At 45.0% G+C, this 16587-nt stretch overlaps 1 protein-coding gene across 3 annotated transcripts in view; it reads right to left on the bottom strand.

The window, feature by feature from the left end:
- Positions 1-12109: 12109 nt before the first annotated feature.
- Positions 12110-16587, bottom strand: part of LATS2 (large tumor suppressor kinase 2) — a 58636-nt gene continuing 54158 nt past the window's right edge. For all 3 annotated transcript variants that reach the window (XM_040426213.1, XM_040426212.1, XM_040426214.1), the window contains exons 6-8: positions 15387-15569; positions 15028-15134; positions 12110-13258 (exon numbers count right to left, since the gene is read on the bottom strand). In XM_040426213.1, coding sequence (XP_040282147.1) covers positions 12764-13258; positions 15028-15134; positions 15387-15569 — 785 coding nt within the window. In that variant the 3' untranslated portion in view covers positions 12110-12763. The remainder of the gene's footprint in view (positions 13259-15027; positions 15135-15386; positions 15570-16587) is intronic.

Raw genomic sequence — 16587 nt, 5'->3', positions numbered from 1 at the left:
GCCCACCCATAATGTGCCAGTAATAAGTGCCCCCAATGTGCCAGTAATAAGTGCCCCCATAGATGTCCCCTCAATAATGTGCCAGTAGCCAGAGCCCCCCTATATCATGTGCCAGTAGCCAGAGCCCCCCTATATCATGTGCCAGTAGCTAGAGCCCCCCCTATATCATGTGCCAGTAGCTAGAGCCCCCCCTATATCATGTGCCAGTAGCCTGAGCCCCCCCTATCATGTGCCAGTAGCCAGAGCCCCACTATCATGTGCCAGTAGCCTGAGCCCCCCATCAACATGTGCCAGTAGCCATAGGCCCCCCTATCATGTGCCAGTAGCCTGAGCCCCCCCATCAATATGTGCCAGTAGCCATAGGCCCCCCCCCATCAATGTGCCAGTAGCCATAGGCCCCCCCTATCATGTGCCAGTAGCCATAGCCCCCCCATAATGTGTCAGTAGCCAGAGCCCCCCTATCATGTGCCAGTAGCCAGAGCCCCCCTTATGTGCCAGTAGACATAGCCCCCCCTATCATGTGCCAGTAGCCTGAGCCCCCCCATCATCATGTGCCAGTAGCCATAGGCCCCCCCTATAATGTGCTAGTAGCCATAGGCCCCCCGATCATGTGCCAGTAGCCACCAGTATTGACAAAAAAAACAAACAAAAAAAAAAAAAACACTTATACTTCCCTCCTTGGCAGCGATGTGATGCAGGCCTCTTCCGGCCTGTGTCACGCGCTGTACGGCTCAGGTGGCGCGATGACGTCATCGCGTCGCCTGCGCCGGCCTCTGATAGGCTGCAGGCACTAGGTCGGCAGCCTATCAGAGGAAGGGGAAGAGACACACCTCTCCCTCCCCTGCTGCCCAGCCATCTGTATCGCTGTCCTGAGGACGGCGATACAGATGACTGGAGATGAGCGCTTCCACAATGGAAGCGCTCATCTCCGTGTGACTGTCCTGCCTATAGTTAGTTGCGGGCCGGCGCGGGGGGGCTCCTAAGGACTCGGGGGCAATTGCCCCCCTTGCCTCTATGGAAGCGCCGGCCCTGCAGGTTAGTGTAGCACACTGGAGTGAGTTTGGATGAGACGACTGCCTCAACGCCCCGCTTGATACCGCCGACATCACGCTGTACATTGCTCTACAGTGCTTTGATGTGGGCGCTTACTGTGAGTGTAGCAGGAGTTGCCCTCTGGTGAGTGGGTGTCGTGGCATCATTCTCCTCAAACCCCAACTGGTGTGTGCGGACTAGTGTCCTCTACAGCATAAACAATTATATATCAAGTCCCTCTCTACTGGCCCCCATATATATAAGATGCACTCCAGGTTTAGGCAATAGAAAATTAGAAAAAAAGCAGATTGAAGGTGGACCTAAAATATGGTTGTGTGCACGAGGCCTTCGGGTTTACATGTGGCAAGAAAAATCCACAGCAGATCAGGATGAAAACTACCGCAGCAAAAAATATCTGAAATAGCCTAGCTTCCGCAGTGACATCGCTGCTGGGATTGCAAGCGACAGGTAAGGCAGCAGCATAAATTCACATCCTGCCGATTGAAAACCAGCAGTGCAAATCCACTTATGTTGTGAATTTTCTATGAATCGCGTGGATGAGATTTCTTAAAATCTCATCCACTTTGCTGGTACTGTACAACACTACGGATTTGCCGTAGGCAAATCTGCAGTATTTACACCATTTCAATAGTATTTCATTAGACATTTGCTCAAAAATAATATTAGCAGGGGCATGTAATTAGTTACATCAGCAAAATCTGATGACAGGTTCTCTTTAAAACTTAAAGGGGTTCTCCGTGATTTATATATTGATGACCTGTCCTTAGGATAGGCTCCCACGATTTTGTTGTCCACCATCCAGACACAGGTGGCACCTTCATTACACACCGCTGTCTCTGTCCGGACCATTTCCAGGTGTCGATTAAGTGCCCTGCCCTTGACAGCCAGCCACCATCACCTTCATTTGCAGTGCTGTCGTGAATGAGAAACCGGGACTGCTACGGACTAGAACCGTACCTTCTTTAGTGATGAATCCATGTTCTGTTTGGGATCCCACAATGGTTGGGTTTGAATATGGAGGCCTCGTGGTGAGCACTTCAATCTTGGTGTGATGATCTGAGGAGCCATCATATACGACAGTCGGTCACCCCTAGTAGTGATACGAGGCACACTAACAGCTCAGCGATATGTGCAGGATATCCTGCCACCACATGTGTTGTCTTCCATGGCAGGATGATGCTTCCCCACATACAGCAAGGGTTTCCCAGGAATGTATCCATCAGATTTCAACACTTCCTTGGCCTACACAGTCATCAGATTTATCACCAATCGAGCATTTATGGGACCAGCTGGGACGCCTGCTTGGGCAATCTATGCGTTTGCAGGATCTACAGGTCCAGCTGCAATATTTGTGGGCCGCAGGATATCATATGGAACCTGTATGCCTCCATGTCCAACCATATCTCATCTTGTATCCAGGCTAGAGGCACCCAACAGGGTCCAGGAGCTTCCTTTCAAATTGTACAGTTTTACCCAATAAATTACTGTATAAACCTTTTCTTTTGGTCTAATATTGTAATCACTTACATATATAATTACATTAATAGGTTTGATTTGATTCCTATACAACTATACACACACACACACACACACACACACACACACACACACAGGTGAATGGGCCTATGGGTAGATTTGATGTATACAGCAGGAGCTTTCCTGGTACATACCCCAAATATACACCGCAAATGCTGTGTGTATACACCAAGGTGTCTGGAGCATTAAAAAAGAGCTGATGCAATTAAGATGTACTAAAAAGGTTTTCTAAGATTTTTTTTAACTGATGATCTATCCTACCTGCCCATTCTGAAAACCCCACTCACAGGCACTGAACTCGATCTCTACGGGACACCCACTTCCAAGAGACATGACACACGCCCACATCACGGTAATACAAGAGGAGGGAAAAGATCCAGCAGCATGTGCGAGTTATCGGCCAATCTCATTGTTAAATGTAGATCTGAAATTATTTTCAAAATTTCTAGCCATGCGTCTCATCCCCCTACTAACAGAACTAATCCATACCGATCAAGTGGGTTTCATACCATCCAGGGAGGCCCGTGATAACACAACTAAAGTGTTCAAAATTGATACACCAGGCCAAAGTACAAAACTTACAGATGTGCCTTCTGTCTACAGATGCCGAAAAGGCATTTGACACAGTAAGTTGGAGATGGTTGTTTGAAGTTTTAAACTACGTAGGCACAGGGGACTCCATGATGGGCTGGATTTGTTCTCTCTATACCTCTCCAACTGCAGCAACGAAGGTTAACGGGTTTCTCTCTTTGGATTTTGACATATGGAATGGCACTCGTCAGGGGTGCCCTCTTTACCCTCTAATCTTTGTACTCACCTTAGAACCATTACTTTGCACAATTTGGAGGAACCCTAATATCACTGGCATCTCAGCTAGGACCCAGGACGACCTGATGTTCACCATTACCAAACTTCTGAACTCATTCCCTAACCTAATTGCAGAATTCAACACATATAACACCTTCACCAACCCAAAAATCAGAGGCGTTCAACATATCTTTGACAGGCGCACAAGAATCTGCCCTGGCCACTGCTTTCCCTTTTAGATGGTCAGCGGGAGCAATCAAATACCTGGGAACTTGGATTCCAAGGGACCTGAAAGAGATCTATAGTCGAAACTTTACCCCTCTCCTTAGCTGGATCAGAGAAGATCTGAATACATGGTCCAAAGGTCTATATACTTGGTTTAGACGGTGTGCCATCTATAGGATGAATGTCTTACCATGTCTGCTATATCTTTTCCAGACTCTCCCTATACACTTGCCTTCAAAATTCTTTGTCGCCACTCATCGCGACCTTTTCAGGTTTATATAGGGGGGGGGGGGGGAAACGTAAGCCAAGACTACCCCGCCCTTTACTACAAGTTCCAAAAGAGCAAGGGGGACTCGGGTTACCGGAACTCCGTAAATACTTTGCGGCTACCATGCTACAGCGTGTGCTGGACTGGTGCCGTCATACCCCCTTTAAACAATGGGTTTCCATTGAACAGTCATGCTCCCAATCCCCCCTTGATCTACTGCCTTGGACGATGACTAAGACTTCACAGGTGCCATCGACTCATCCTACCATAGGGCTGACTCTACACCTATACCATATAAACGCTACTAAGAGTGGGATCTTACCATCTCCTTCCCCTCTATTCCCAGTCCTGGGTCACCCGAATTTCCCTGCGGGCTGGTCATCTGGCCCTTTCACTCAATGGAGATTGGGGGGTAAGTGTCGAGCCCCATTCTTTAGAACAGCAGGAAGATGGTTTATACAGACCGAACTATTAAATCAATTGGAACCGTGCAGCTCATGGAGGGTCAGACAACTTTTACATTTTCTTTCCTCTATTCCTTCATCACCGAACTTTGATAGATCCCTCACATCTTTTGAAAAAGCATGTATTGGTACAGGTATATACCAACACTCCCTTTCTGAATTTTATAAGGAGCTAGTGGTTCAAAACCTGGGTATTCGCCCCTCATTCGTGAACAATTGGATAGCCGACTTAGGAATGGACATCCCCTCTGACCAATGGCCCAAAATTTACCATTACACACATAAGTCATCGATCGCTAGCAAATTCCAAGAAGCAGCTTATAAATTGTTTTCTAGATGGTATTATGTCCCGACTCGTCTTCATAAAATGTTTCCGTCGACCACCTCGCTATGTTGGCGTTGTGACTCAGCTCAAGGATCTCTAATTCATACTTTCTAGCACTGTAGCAAACTTAGACAGTTCTGGTTGTCGATACACAAGACCATGGCTTCTATCTTCTCATTTTCCATCCCAAAGTCTCCGGGCTTCTTCTTGCTGCTACACTCAGACTTACCTCACCGCTTGCTCAATAAGTCTATAGTCCGCCATTTGGTGATTGCGGCCAGAGCATGTATACCAGCTAGATGGAAGTCTCCTATTCCACAGTCTGTGGACCTCTGGATACACAAAGTTGAGAATATCCGGAAAATGGAGGAGCTGACAGCTTCTCTGAAAAACTCCCTTGTTGGGTTCAATACTGCTTGGACCTCATGGTTTGAGTTCCAAAGCACTCCAGAGTACCAGACCTTGCTGACATGATTTTGTGTCCTATATTACTATACCTCTCCTACCCCCCCCCCCCCCCATCCTACCCCTTGTCCCTTCCCCCCCTTTTTATGTTGTTAGTTGTGGATACATACTAACTTTAAAGTATAGCTCTCAATGTTATTTGGAAGGAGATGTTTAAAGCATTGTGGTTTATCCGATTAAGACCTACCTACTCAACTAGATGGACACCCTATAAGATCGATGTTGATTTAGCTCATTCTATAAGTAGCCTTTTATACTACTCTACATGCGTCTATGAAACAGATATCTGCGATATCTACTTTCTCTTGCTAAAAACAAAACATGTTTCTTGTTTTTTTCTGTATTTCCTACACTTTATAAATAAAGAATAAAAAAAAAAAGATTAACTTTTTCTTTAGTCCCAAGCACAAATTTAGATGCAGTTTTATGTTAAAATAAAGAGATTTATTCAATGTATCATACATATTTATCGGAAATAATTCTGTCTCCCTTAAGTTCAACTTGACAGGATGGGATACAAATTATCCATAGTGTGATACATACTCTTCTTTCCCAATGCTGTTAGTTACTGGAGTTTATGGCGTGTACAATGGATTAAGGTTAGGCACTGGGAGGACAATGAGGGTTAGGCCTCTTTCACACTACCGTTTTTTTTTTCCGTTTTGCGGTCCGTTTTTTGCGGTCCGTATACGGTCCGTATACGGAACCATTCATTTCAATGGTTCTGCAAAAAAAACGGAATGTGTTCCGTATGCATTCCGTTTCCGTATTTCCGTTCCGTTGAAAGATAGAACATGTCCTATATTTGGCCGCAAATCACGTTCCGTGGCTCCATTAAAGTCAATGGGTCCGCAAAAAAAAACGGAACACATACGGAAATGCATCCGTATGTCTTCTGTTTCCGTTTCGTTTCCGTTCCGTTTTTTCTGAACCATCTATTGAAAATGTTATGGCCAGCCCAATTTTTTCAATGTAATTACTGTATACTGTATATGCCATACGGAAAAACGGAACGGAACGACGGAACGGAAACACAACGGAACCAAAAAAACGGAACAACGGATCCGTTAAAAACGGAATGCAAAACACTGAAATGGACATACTGTAGTGTGAAAGAGACCTTATGCTGTAAAAATGAGCGATATCAGAGATTACATTTATACAGATGCAGCAGAAAAATACAACAAGCAGAGAATGCATCTAGGGGATTCGGGTCCCTCTAGTGGGCAAAGTAGGATGCACATGATGAGAACATAGTCTTTCCACTGTGGAGTACTGTGTACAGTTCTGGGCTCCTGTGAACAAGGCAGACATAGCAGAGCTGGAGAGGGTTCAGAGGAGGGCAACTAAAGTAGTAACTGGAATGGGTGGACTACAGGTCCCTGAAAGATTATCAAAATTAGGGTTATTCACGTTAGAAAAAAGACGACTAAGGGGAGATCTAATTACTATGTATAAATATATCAGGGGTCAGTACAGAGATCATCTATTTATCCCCAGGACTGTGACTGTGACGAGGGGACATCCTCTGCGTCTGGAGGAAAGAAGGTTTGTACACAAACATAGAAGAGGATTCTTTACGGTAAGAGCAGTGAGACTATGGAGCTCTCTGCCTGAGGAGGTGGTGATGGTGAGAACAATAAAGGAATTCAAGAGGGGCCTGGATGTATTTCTGGAGTGTAATAATATTACAGGCTATAGCTACTAGAGAGGGGTCGTTGATCCAGGGAGTTATTCTGATTGCCTGATCGCAGTCGGGAAGGATTTTATTTCCCCCTAAAATGAGGAAAATTGGCTTCTACCTCATGAGTGTTTTGCCTTCTTCCTCTGGATCAACTAGGCAGGATGGACAATGCTTGACAAAACACAAAATGAACAGCGCCAGGCATTTCATAGAGTAGTAAGGTGGGGACTATTATTAGGTTACACTAATGATAGATGTGCCCCAACCTATCGGAGTCGGCTGGATTAGCTGCAGGTGTCAGTCACAAGTGTAGACAGAAGCTTGCAGAGTAAGCTAGCATGGAAAAAAACAGGACATGATCGCTGGCCAACTAGAATGTAAAGTACAATGGGGGCATATCCCACCGCTGGGACCCAACACCTATATCGAGAACGGAGCCCTGCAACTGAAGGAGGGCGCACTGCGCATGCGCAACCGCCCTCCATTCATTTTATATGGGGCCAGTGAAAATAGCCAAGCACTGGCTCAGCTTTTTCCATCATCCCCATAGAAATGAATGGGAGCGGGGACCGCGCATGCGCGGTACGCTCCCATTTACTTCTATGGGGAGCCGGCTTGGTGGTGGCCGGACCGAAGTCCTCCAGCCACCACCTTGCGGGGCTCCGTTCTCTATATAGGTGCGGGTCCCATAGCGATATGCCCCCATTGTCTATGATGAGACAAATCCATACGCAACGCATATCGGGGCACGGCCCCTTCTTCAGATGAGCATGGAAAAGTACCAACAAAGACTGACATTTGGATCTTTCTTGCACTATGTACTTTTCCATGCTCATCTGAAGGGGCCGTGCCCCGATATGTGTTGTGTGTGGATTTTAAGAATAAACCTTTAGGTTCAAGTCAGACAGGTTTTCTCCATGCTAGCTACCCTGCAAGCTTCTGTCTACACTGGATAGATGCCTTTTTCAGCCTTACAAAAGAAGGGGGGAATTTATGAAACAGTCTATGACTGTTTTCTGGTTGTTAATGTTGTTATTTATTGTTCTGTGCCCCGACTGACACTTTTCAGAAGAGTGGGAAGGGGGATACAATGGTCCAGCAAATTTACTTTAAACTGACGTCAATTATGAGTCAACGATTTAAAGGGGTTTGTCTAGGATTTTACTAGTGATGATGGCCTATCCTCAGGGTAGACCGTCACTATTTGGTGAGGGTCTGATCCACCGCAACCCCCCCTCCGATGATCCAGTGTTCTACAGTAGCTCCAGCTTTGGCTTCAGAACTACACAGATGTGTGGTGGATGGAGCTGGTTACTGTAGCGCTGCTCCCACTGACCAATCAGATGGTGATGGCCTATCCTGAGGATGGGTCATCTCTTGTAAAATCCTGGACAACGCCTTTCACTTTCTGGTGCAGGGAGGGCTAGAGATTCATTTAATTTATTAAAAGGCCTGTGCCTCTTCAGACGTTAGGCGCATCTTGCTCCAGAACACAGGAGATCAAGCCCAGTCTTGATCGATTCCCTGCTATTTTTTCTTAATGTTACCATGCTGGCCTTAGTTTAGGCCTCAGGGACATGACGTATTGCATCCACGTCCAATCTGCATTTTTTGCGGATTGCACATCGAGCCATTCATTTCTATGGATCAGCAAAAAAATATATAGTGGACAGCACATGGATGTCATCTGTCTGCCGTCAGCATCCATATGTCCATTCCGCTAATTACAGAATATGTTCACAATAGTGACAAAAATAGGATAAGAACAGTAAAGTCTAGTGACAGGAGTGAAAGAAATGCGGAATGCACACGATAGGTAGCCATATTTTGCAGACTGCAATACGGACAGGATTGTGTGCATGACGCCTTATTATGTGAAGTCCATTAGTCTTCCCTGCATCCTTTTAAAAAAACAAAAGATACCACTACGTGTTGCACCAAATGACAAATTCATTTCTGCTGCACCTGTTTTTAAAATAAAATAAAAAAAAATAAAATGATTCTGAATCACTGATGCAGCACCGATTCTCATAGGATAACCCCCAAAGCACTTGATCCAAACAGAATTCCTGAAAAATGAAAATACATTTAGTGAAGAAGCAGCTTCCACATAAGCAATCTATTAAAACCGATAATGCCAAAGCCTTAGACAGGGGCGGGTCAAAAATCATTCACATATCGCAGTAATACTCGTCACCAGCCAATGGTGGAGGCAGCCGATCTGTGAGAACCACCAAGAAGGTTCAACCCCCAGCAAGAAACGGCTGACTGCACCGCCGCATGCCGGTGACATATAGATATCTATGTATATGTATAGATACATACAGAACAATCAGAATATAATACACAAAATACTTGTACATAGACATTCTGTAGCAGAGCCCCAGAGAGCCGCCATCTTTCTCTCTCCCGGCAGAAAAGCTGGACATACTGTAGAAGTCAAGTGCATAGGAAAAACGGAGACTGTGGCATCCACCTCCTGGGATTCCAACGCACCCATCGTCCCTGCGGTCCAGCTTTTGCATGGACAGACATGCAATTATTAAGCACATCACTACGTCGCCATTCCAACGTCTTCCTACACAGCCTCACAGAACCGGCCTGTGAATCTGGGGACAGTAATAAAAAAACTAAAACCTAAGAATCAAAACCACGCAAATAGGCAATCACTTCCTCACACGTTCTACCAAAAACCTACCAGGCAAATACAGCAGCCAAGAAATCAAGAAGTCTCTATAAATGGCACAAACACGCTTATAAAACATACTGCACTCATATTGCACAAGAGAAGATGTCACATGTTGTGGGGTTAGAGGCCGTTCCTAGGTTAGAATGACTTTTTTTCTTTTTTAGGTGCAATCTCATCAATATATATATATATATATATATATATATATATATAGATAGAGAGAGAGAGATATAAAACTTTATATAAAAATCTATTTTAATTTACAATTTACAAACTTTTTTTTCCTTTTGTAGAGTCAGTAAATTCCATTAACATGTATTTTTTAAAGGCCTAAAAGGTGTTTTTTGTGTGTGTGTGTGATAGAGTTAAAACATCTACCCATAAGGATATTTTGTACAAATACGCCTATGTATATTCTACGGAGATGGTTTACAAAAGATTTTTTGGTTTCGAAAACGAATTGATGGTGGGAAAGTCGTTGCTTTCGATGGGTTACAAACACGGGTCGACCTTGACCAAGGTTATTAAAGAAGCCACTGGCAGAGAACGCCAGAAAGCGATGGCTTTGTGTTGGTGACTAACCCGACAGTTCTGCACTGTTGTGGAGCAGATTTGCTCAAAGGAGAGGTGGCTACATTTGGTCTTGACTTTCTCCATTGAAGTCTATGGGAGATATGAGAAAGCCTGAGCAAGCATCTTGCTGTAAATTCAACACAGGGCACCCCTCCCTTACTACAAATATGTGAGGATACCAGGCAAAACCTGGACTTTTATGGACTATCCTGTAGATATGCCAAGAATGTACTAGATAGGAATACCCCTCAAAAGGGGTTATCCACACAATACCCGGCCCTTCACACAGAGAAGAACTTACCTGGACCTTGACGCCTGTGTCCTTCCGGATGCCTCCACGTCCGTCACTGCATCTCCCCATCATGCAGTTCACAACTTCGCGTAACGGAAGGTTGGTGTTGCAGCCAATAGCAGGACACGGTGACCTGCTCCCCTTGCATCATGGGTGACGCCACTAGTGACGCAAGGGGGCAGGTCTCCGTTGCGGCCTGCTATTGGCCGCACAACCCCCAACCCTGTCGGTGGATGTTGTGATCTACAAAAACGGGGACATGCAGCGACGGCCGTGAAGGGATCCAGAAGGACACAGGCGTTGGGGACCAGGTAGGCTTTCCCTCTATGAGGGGCCTGGGGATGGTTTACAGGTTTGAATATCCCCTTTAAGGGAGATTTTCTGCATGGGTACTCCTTGACATAGTTCATCAAGCAAGTCTTGATCATCAAAAATACTGAAATCTATATAAAAATGTAAAGGTTTGTCCAGGATTAGGAAAACATGGCTGCTTTCTTCCATAAACTTTTTTTTTGGATCCTCTACATAACCTCTATTAGTTAGGTTCTGTTCACACCAACATTATAGCTTCCATTCATCTCGGAGCCATGACAGCTATGACAGATTTGTTTCCAGATAAGTCCCAGTGACTTATACCGGAGTCAGACAGGTTGCAGTCAAAAATAACATAAGCCCTAAAGCAGGCATCCTCAAACTGCGGCCCTCCAGCTGTTGTAAAACTACAACTCCCACAATGCCCTGCTGTAGACTGATAGCTGTAGGCTGTTCGGGCATGCTGGGAGTTGTAGTTTTGCAACAGCTGGAGGGCCGCAGTTTGAGGATGCCTGCCCTAAAGGGACGGCAATAGGGGAAAAAGAGACTTAAAGAGGGTATCCAGGCTACAGATATTGATGACCTATCTTCAGGTCAATGGGGGTCTGACACCGGCAACCGCACGGATCAGCTGTTTTGGGCGGCCGCAGCACCGGAATTTATACAGCGAATGGGCTCCGTACAATGTGTAGTTTCCAACGCCGCTGGTGTCTGAAATCACGGATTAGTGGGGGTGATACCACTAACTACCAATGAGTGAATCGACTTCTGATGAAACACTTCCGAAGTCTAATCACATAAAACTTCGTTCTAATACTGTACTCAGCAGGAGCTCCGTACAGTATTAGATCGTGTTGGCTCCGTTGAGCCGAAGTTATTGCTTTGCAAAGTCTCACGAGACTTCGCGCAATAAATTAATTTGTACTGTAAAAAAAACAATTTCCCGAACCTGAGTTTGGGAAATTATTTTTACAGTATAAATCAATTTCTGAAGTTATTATGCAAAGTCTTGCGAAACTTTGCGAAGTAATAACTTTGGCTCATCGGAGCCAATACATTCTGGAACAAAGTTTTATGCGAATCGACTTGAGATGTTTCATCCGAAGTCGATTCGCTCATCCCTACTGATGACCTAGCCCGAGGAGAGGTCCTCACTATCTGTAGCCAAGACAACACCTTTAACTTTGATTCCACCTGCACTGCAAAATACTGTCATGCCGCCATCTAGTACATTTTACTTTTAAACCGCTTTTGTTTGTTTTTTTACAAAAAAAAATAAAAAATCTGCAGAACAGAGAATAGATCCGATAAACAGCAGCTTAAGTCCACAAAGGTCAGACAGATATTAGAAAATATATAAGTGCTCTTTTTGAGAAAATACATAGGTAATTGTTGAGGTTGTCAGTAACAGACGTCTTAAGATATATAAAGTTTGTATTAAAAAATAAAAATAATAATATTAATAATAATAATAATAATAATAATAAGCAGAATACGCTCCTTCAATATCCGTAAAAATATTTCTGAACCTATAGGTAATAGCAGCGGATTTCCTCTTTCCCACACTGCAGTCGACCCCGGCGGTGGTCGCCACCTGCACGTCACAGTTCAGCCACAACACACAGAATATCTGTGTGTTTTTTTTTTTTTTAAATGCTGGACCCCCTTTGTCACTGTTTTAGAAAATGATCCAAGATGCGGCCTCATATTAGAATATTTTCCAGGCCCAAGACGCTAAAGTTGTCTGGTTGAAAGACTTCGCTGGAAAACGATAGCTTATTGCTATGCAGGAAAAGAATAAACTGTGCTGCATTAGAGGGCACCGTTCTACGATGTTGCCAAGAAGGCACCACATGGTAAAGGTACCATTGTCTTTGGTTATTTGCTGGGAGCTCATCATGAGTCTGTCTCATATTAAAGGCTCTCCTCCGTCCATCCTGATGAGTGGCATGTTCTCAGCGCCTCAGTTTTATGGCAGGAGGCAGAGAACTCTCTGCAGACAGAAATGGGCATCAGTCATGGATACCAGCTTCTCTGCAAAAGATATTTAATACCCAAAAAGTCACCATTTCATACATAGACGGGTTGGCAATTTTCTGTTTCACCTGACTCTGCCTCTTGATTTTCTTCCTTCGATTCCTCACATGGGGCGGGCTCCATTCGCGATGGCTTTGGATAGCGGAACGGGTAGCCATTATCATCAAAGAACCTTCTGAAGGTAAATTCGTAGAAAGCGTGTTCTGTGTGTTTGTTATTCGGAGACATGAGGGTGTCCCAGGCCATAGTGCTGTCCCTGCTCTCATTCCAAGGGCTTTCTTCATCCACTGGATCAAAGTTGGACGTGTCCATTGGGTGGCTTATTTTAGGGACATAAGGTGCTGGCTGCCGCCGAATGTCAGAAGAGAAGTCAATGGATTTAAAGAATGGATGAGCTTTGATTTCATCTGCCCCGTTTCTGCCGAGTCGGTTCTCCGCTGCGCAACAAAGTTTAGTGATCACATCTGTGGCCTCTGGGCTAAGTTTGATTTGGGAGGGAATGTGAAGCGTGTTCTCCCAATTTATTACCTTTAAAACAAAAGTAAAACTTATGTTAAAAAAATAAAAAATAAGATACCAGAAACAGCTAATGTAAAAAAGAAAGTTTACTGTCTGAGATCAAAGATGGCTGTTCACTTTATGCTGAACATAACTACTTAAAATATCACCAAAAGGTCTAAGACGAACTGCAAGTAAAAAAGTAGCAAAATACTAAAAGGGCTTTTCAAAGACTTTTATACTGATGACCTATCCTCTGGATAAGTCATCAGTATCTGATCGGTGGGGGTCCGACACCCGGGACCTCCACCGATCAGCTATCTGAGAAGACATCATCGCCGCGGCCTTCTCTCAGCTCACCAAGCACAGAGCTGTACATTGTATGGCGGCTATGCTGGGTATCGCAGCTCAGCCCCATTCACATCAATGGGACTGAGCTGTGGCGCCACCCGGCCTAGGGAAAGCTGTGGGAAGGATGCCGTGCTACTACATGCGACGGTGCCTTCTCAAACAGCTGATCAGCAGGGGTCCTGGGTGTCAGACCCCCACCGATCACAAAAGAAAATAAACCAGCAGTCCAGCACCTCCAAAATCTATATAAAAAAAGGGACACAGGTGCTTGCTACCTTGGCTGCAACACAATGCGTAGAACTACAAGTAGCAGCACACTGCTTAATGCACAAAGAAATAGATAAATGGTGAATACATGAAAGTGTAAACTGTATCACTGCTATACTTACTAAATAAAAAGTAGAAGCTCTTTGTACATATTTTTGATCAAGAATATGTCGGGCCCATCTACCAGCGATAAGGTGGCCCCCAACAGACGGGACCTACTCTAACAGTCATGCCTCTCCTGGGCTTTTGGCCTACATTTATATTTATGCTGAGCGTATGACATCTGACCTGTCAGAAGGTGGCGCTGCTGAGCTGGGTTGGTTCCGCTGGTTCCTTTGTTGCAGGTGGTGGACGCGGCTCACCAGTGTCACCGTTCTGGCAGGTCAAATGGCATGGATTCAGTGTACACATTAGAAGGCGGCATCAGTGAACTGGGTTCACACCTGCCATTGACTTCTTATAAATTAGCAATAAAGCAAGTCGAATAGGCTAATCACTTTGTGGGACACAACTCCCTACAATTATGTCAAATGCAGTGCCATAACATTATACAGGGGAAACTCGAAAAATTAGAATATCGTGCAAAAGTCCATTTATTTCAGTAATGCAACTTAAAATTAGAATGCGCAGAGTGCTCTCCATTCATTGCTATGGGGAGTGCCCGAAAATAGCTGAGCGAGCGCGCTTGCCTATTTTCAGAAGTCCCATAGCAATGAACAGCTGCTCTCCCATCACTTTGGGGAGCCCTGTTCTGGAGATAAGAGCAGGTCCCAGAGGTAGAACATGCATCTATCGGACATTGATGGAATCGCCTAGTGATATGCCACCAGTCTGAGATGGGTATACCCTTTTAAGACTTGTGGTACATCTTATGCCAGCGGGGTATAGTTTACTAGCTGCATGTAAAATACCAGACCGTCATCTCAAATGTCTTCGCATGGGAGTAAAGCTGTGATCTTATTCTGGAAAATAAAAATTTGGATCTCCTACAGTTTATCATGGCAACGTCCGCTTACTTTTCTCATGAATGCATAGTGTTTGTATATTACCCAATGGGGGCAAGAACAACGTCCATGTTCCTCACTGAGGTTGATGGATTTTATATAAAAGTTCAAAGAACGTCAATGGGAATTGCAAATGGGAGATTTCAGTAGAAAATGTCCGAAGATCTCGGCTCTCACCTTCAGTTGCGTTTCAGTTGGGTTGGGTGCAAGGAAAGGAGGCTGTCCGACCAGCATTTCAAATAGGATGACGCCCACACTCCACCAGTCACAGAGCTGTGTGTACCCTGCACAATGACATAAGTAGACATAGGCGGGCATTACTTTTACACTATCTTGCCTTGTTCAGATTTTAGAAGAAAATACCTAGATACTGACATATAGTAATAATAATAATCAGAAGATCAAAGAACTGCCCGATCGGTGATCATTATGGACACCAAGACAAAATGGCCCTAAGTCATGAAAGTAGAAAATGCCCAGCTATCCGAGAGAGGTCACAGAAAGAGAAGATATCCAGGGCTTCTGATGCCGCTCACCTTTACGCAGGAGGACTTCTGGGGCAATATAGTTAGGGGTCCCTACTAGGGAATGAGCCAGACATCGGTGGTGTTGTCTCTTAGCCCTTTGTTCCAGCGTTTTCAGCCGATCTCCACATCTGCAGTTGGACACGTCATCCCACAGCTCGCTGGGCTCCATGCTGTCCTGGCGAATGTGATTCCCTGAAGAGAGAAATTTAGAAATCTGGAATGAGCACAAAATATTTTAATTTTTTTGTGTATATGGTAACATATATGCCATCTTCCATTATACTTCACACTGACCCTACAGTCTCTTCTATGTTCAGTTTAAAGGGGTTGTCCCATGACAACTTATCCCCTGTCCACAAGATAAGGGGATAAGTGTCTGATCAGCCAGGGACAAACCTCTGGGGCCCCCGCCGATCACTAAAACTCGGGTCCACGTGTCTAAATGGGAACACGAGTGTCTGCCGCTCTGTTCAACTATATGGGTCTGCCAGAGATAACCAAGTACATAGCTCAGCTATCCCCGGCAGTCCCACAAAGCGGGTAAAAGCATCCATTCAAACGGGAGAACAAGGGTGGACCCACGTTCTAGTGATTGTGGCACCCCAGTGATTAGACCCCCTGCGCATCAAAACACATCCCCTATCCTGTGGGTATGGGATAAGCTGTTGTCATGGTACAAACTGTTTAAAGAGATTTTCCAGGAGTTTACTACTGATGACCTACTATCTATATTATATTTGGTGGGGTTTCGACTCCCAGGCCCCCAGACGATAAGCTCATTTCAGGAGCTTCTGTGCACAGAAACACCATGGATCCCTCCATACACTGTAGTGGCCGTGCCTGGTTACATCAATATCTGATAAGTGGCCATCAAAATTGTACTTCTGGAAAATCCATTTAAATTTAAGATTTTTTTTATCTGCCGTGGCCGATTAGCTGCATCGGCACTTGCAGTAGTGCTGTGGCCTTCTCTAAGCTCACCAAGCACAGCGCCATACATTGTATAGTGGTCGTGCTTGGTATCGCAGATCAGCCCCATTCACTTCTTTGGGGCTGAGCTGCTCCTAGGCCACGTGACGTCACATGGCCTAGGCAAAGCTAGAGAAAGCTGTGCGAGCGCTGCTGCCTTCTCAAACAGCTGATTGTCGGGGGTCCCGGGTGTCGGACCCCCACTGATCAGATACTGATGATTAAAAAAAAAAATCTTGGA

The sequence above is a fragment of the Bufo bufo genome, chromosome 3, assembly GCF_905171765.1.
Source record: "Bufo bufo chromosome 3, aBufBuf1.1, whole genome shotgun sequence".
Classification (NCBI taxonomy): Eukaryota; Metazoa; Chordata; class Amphibia; order Anura; family Bufonidae; genus Bufo; species Bufo bufo.
This window is presented reverse-complemented; position numbering and strand designations above follow the sequence as displayed.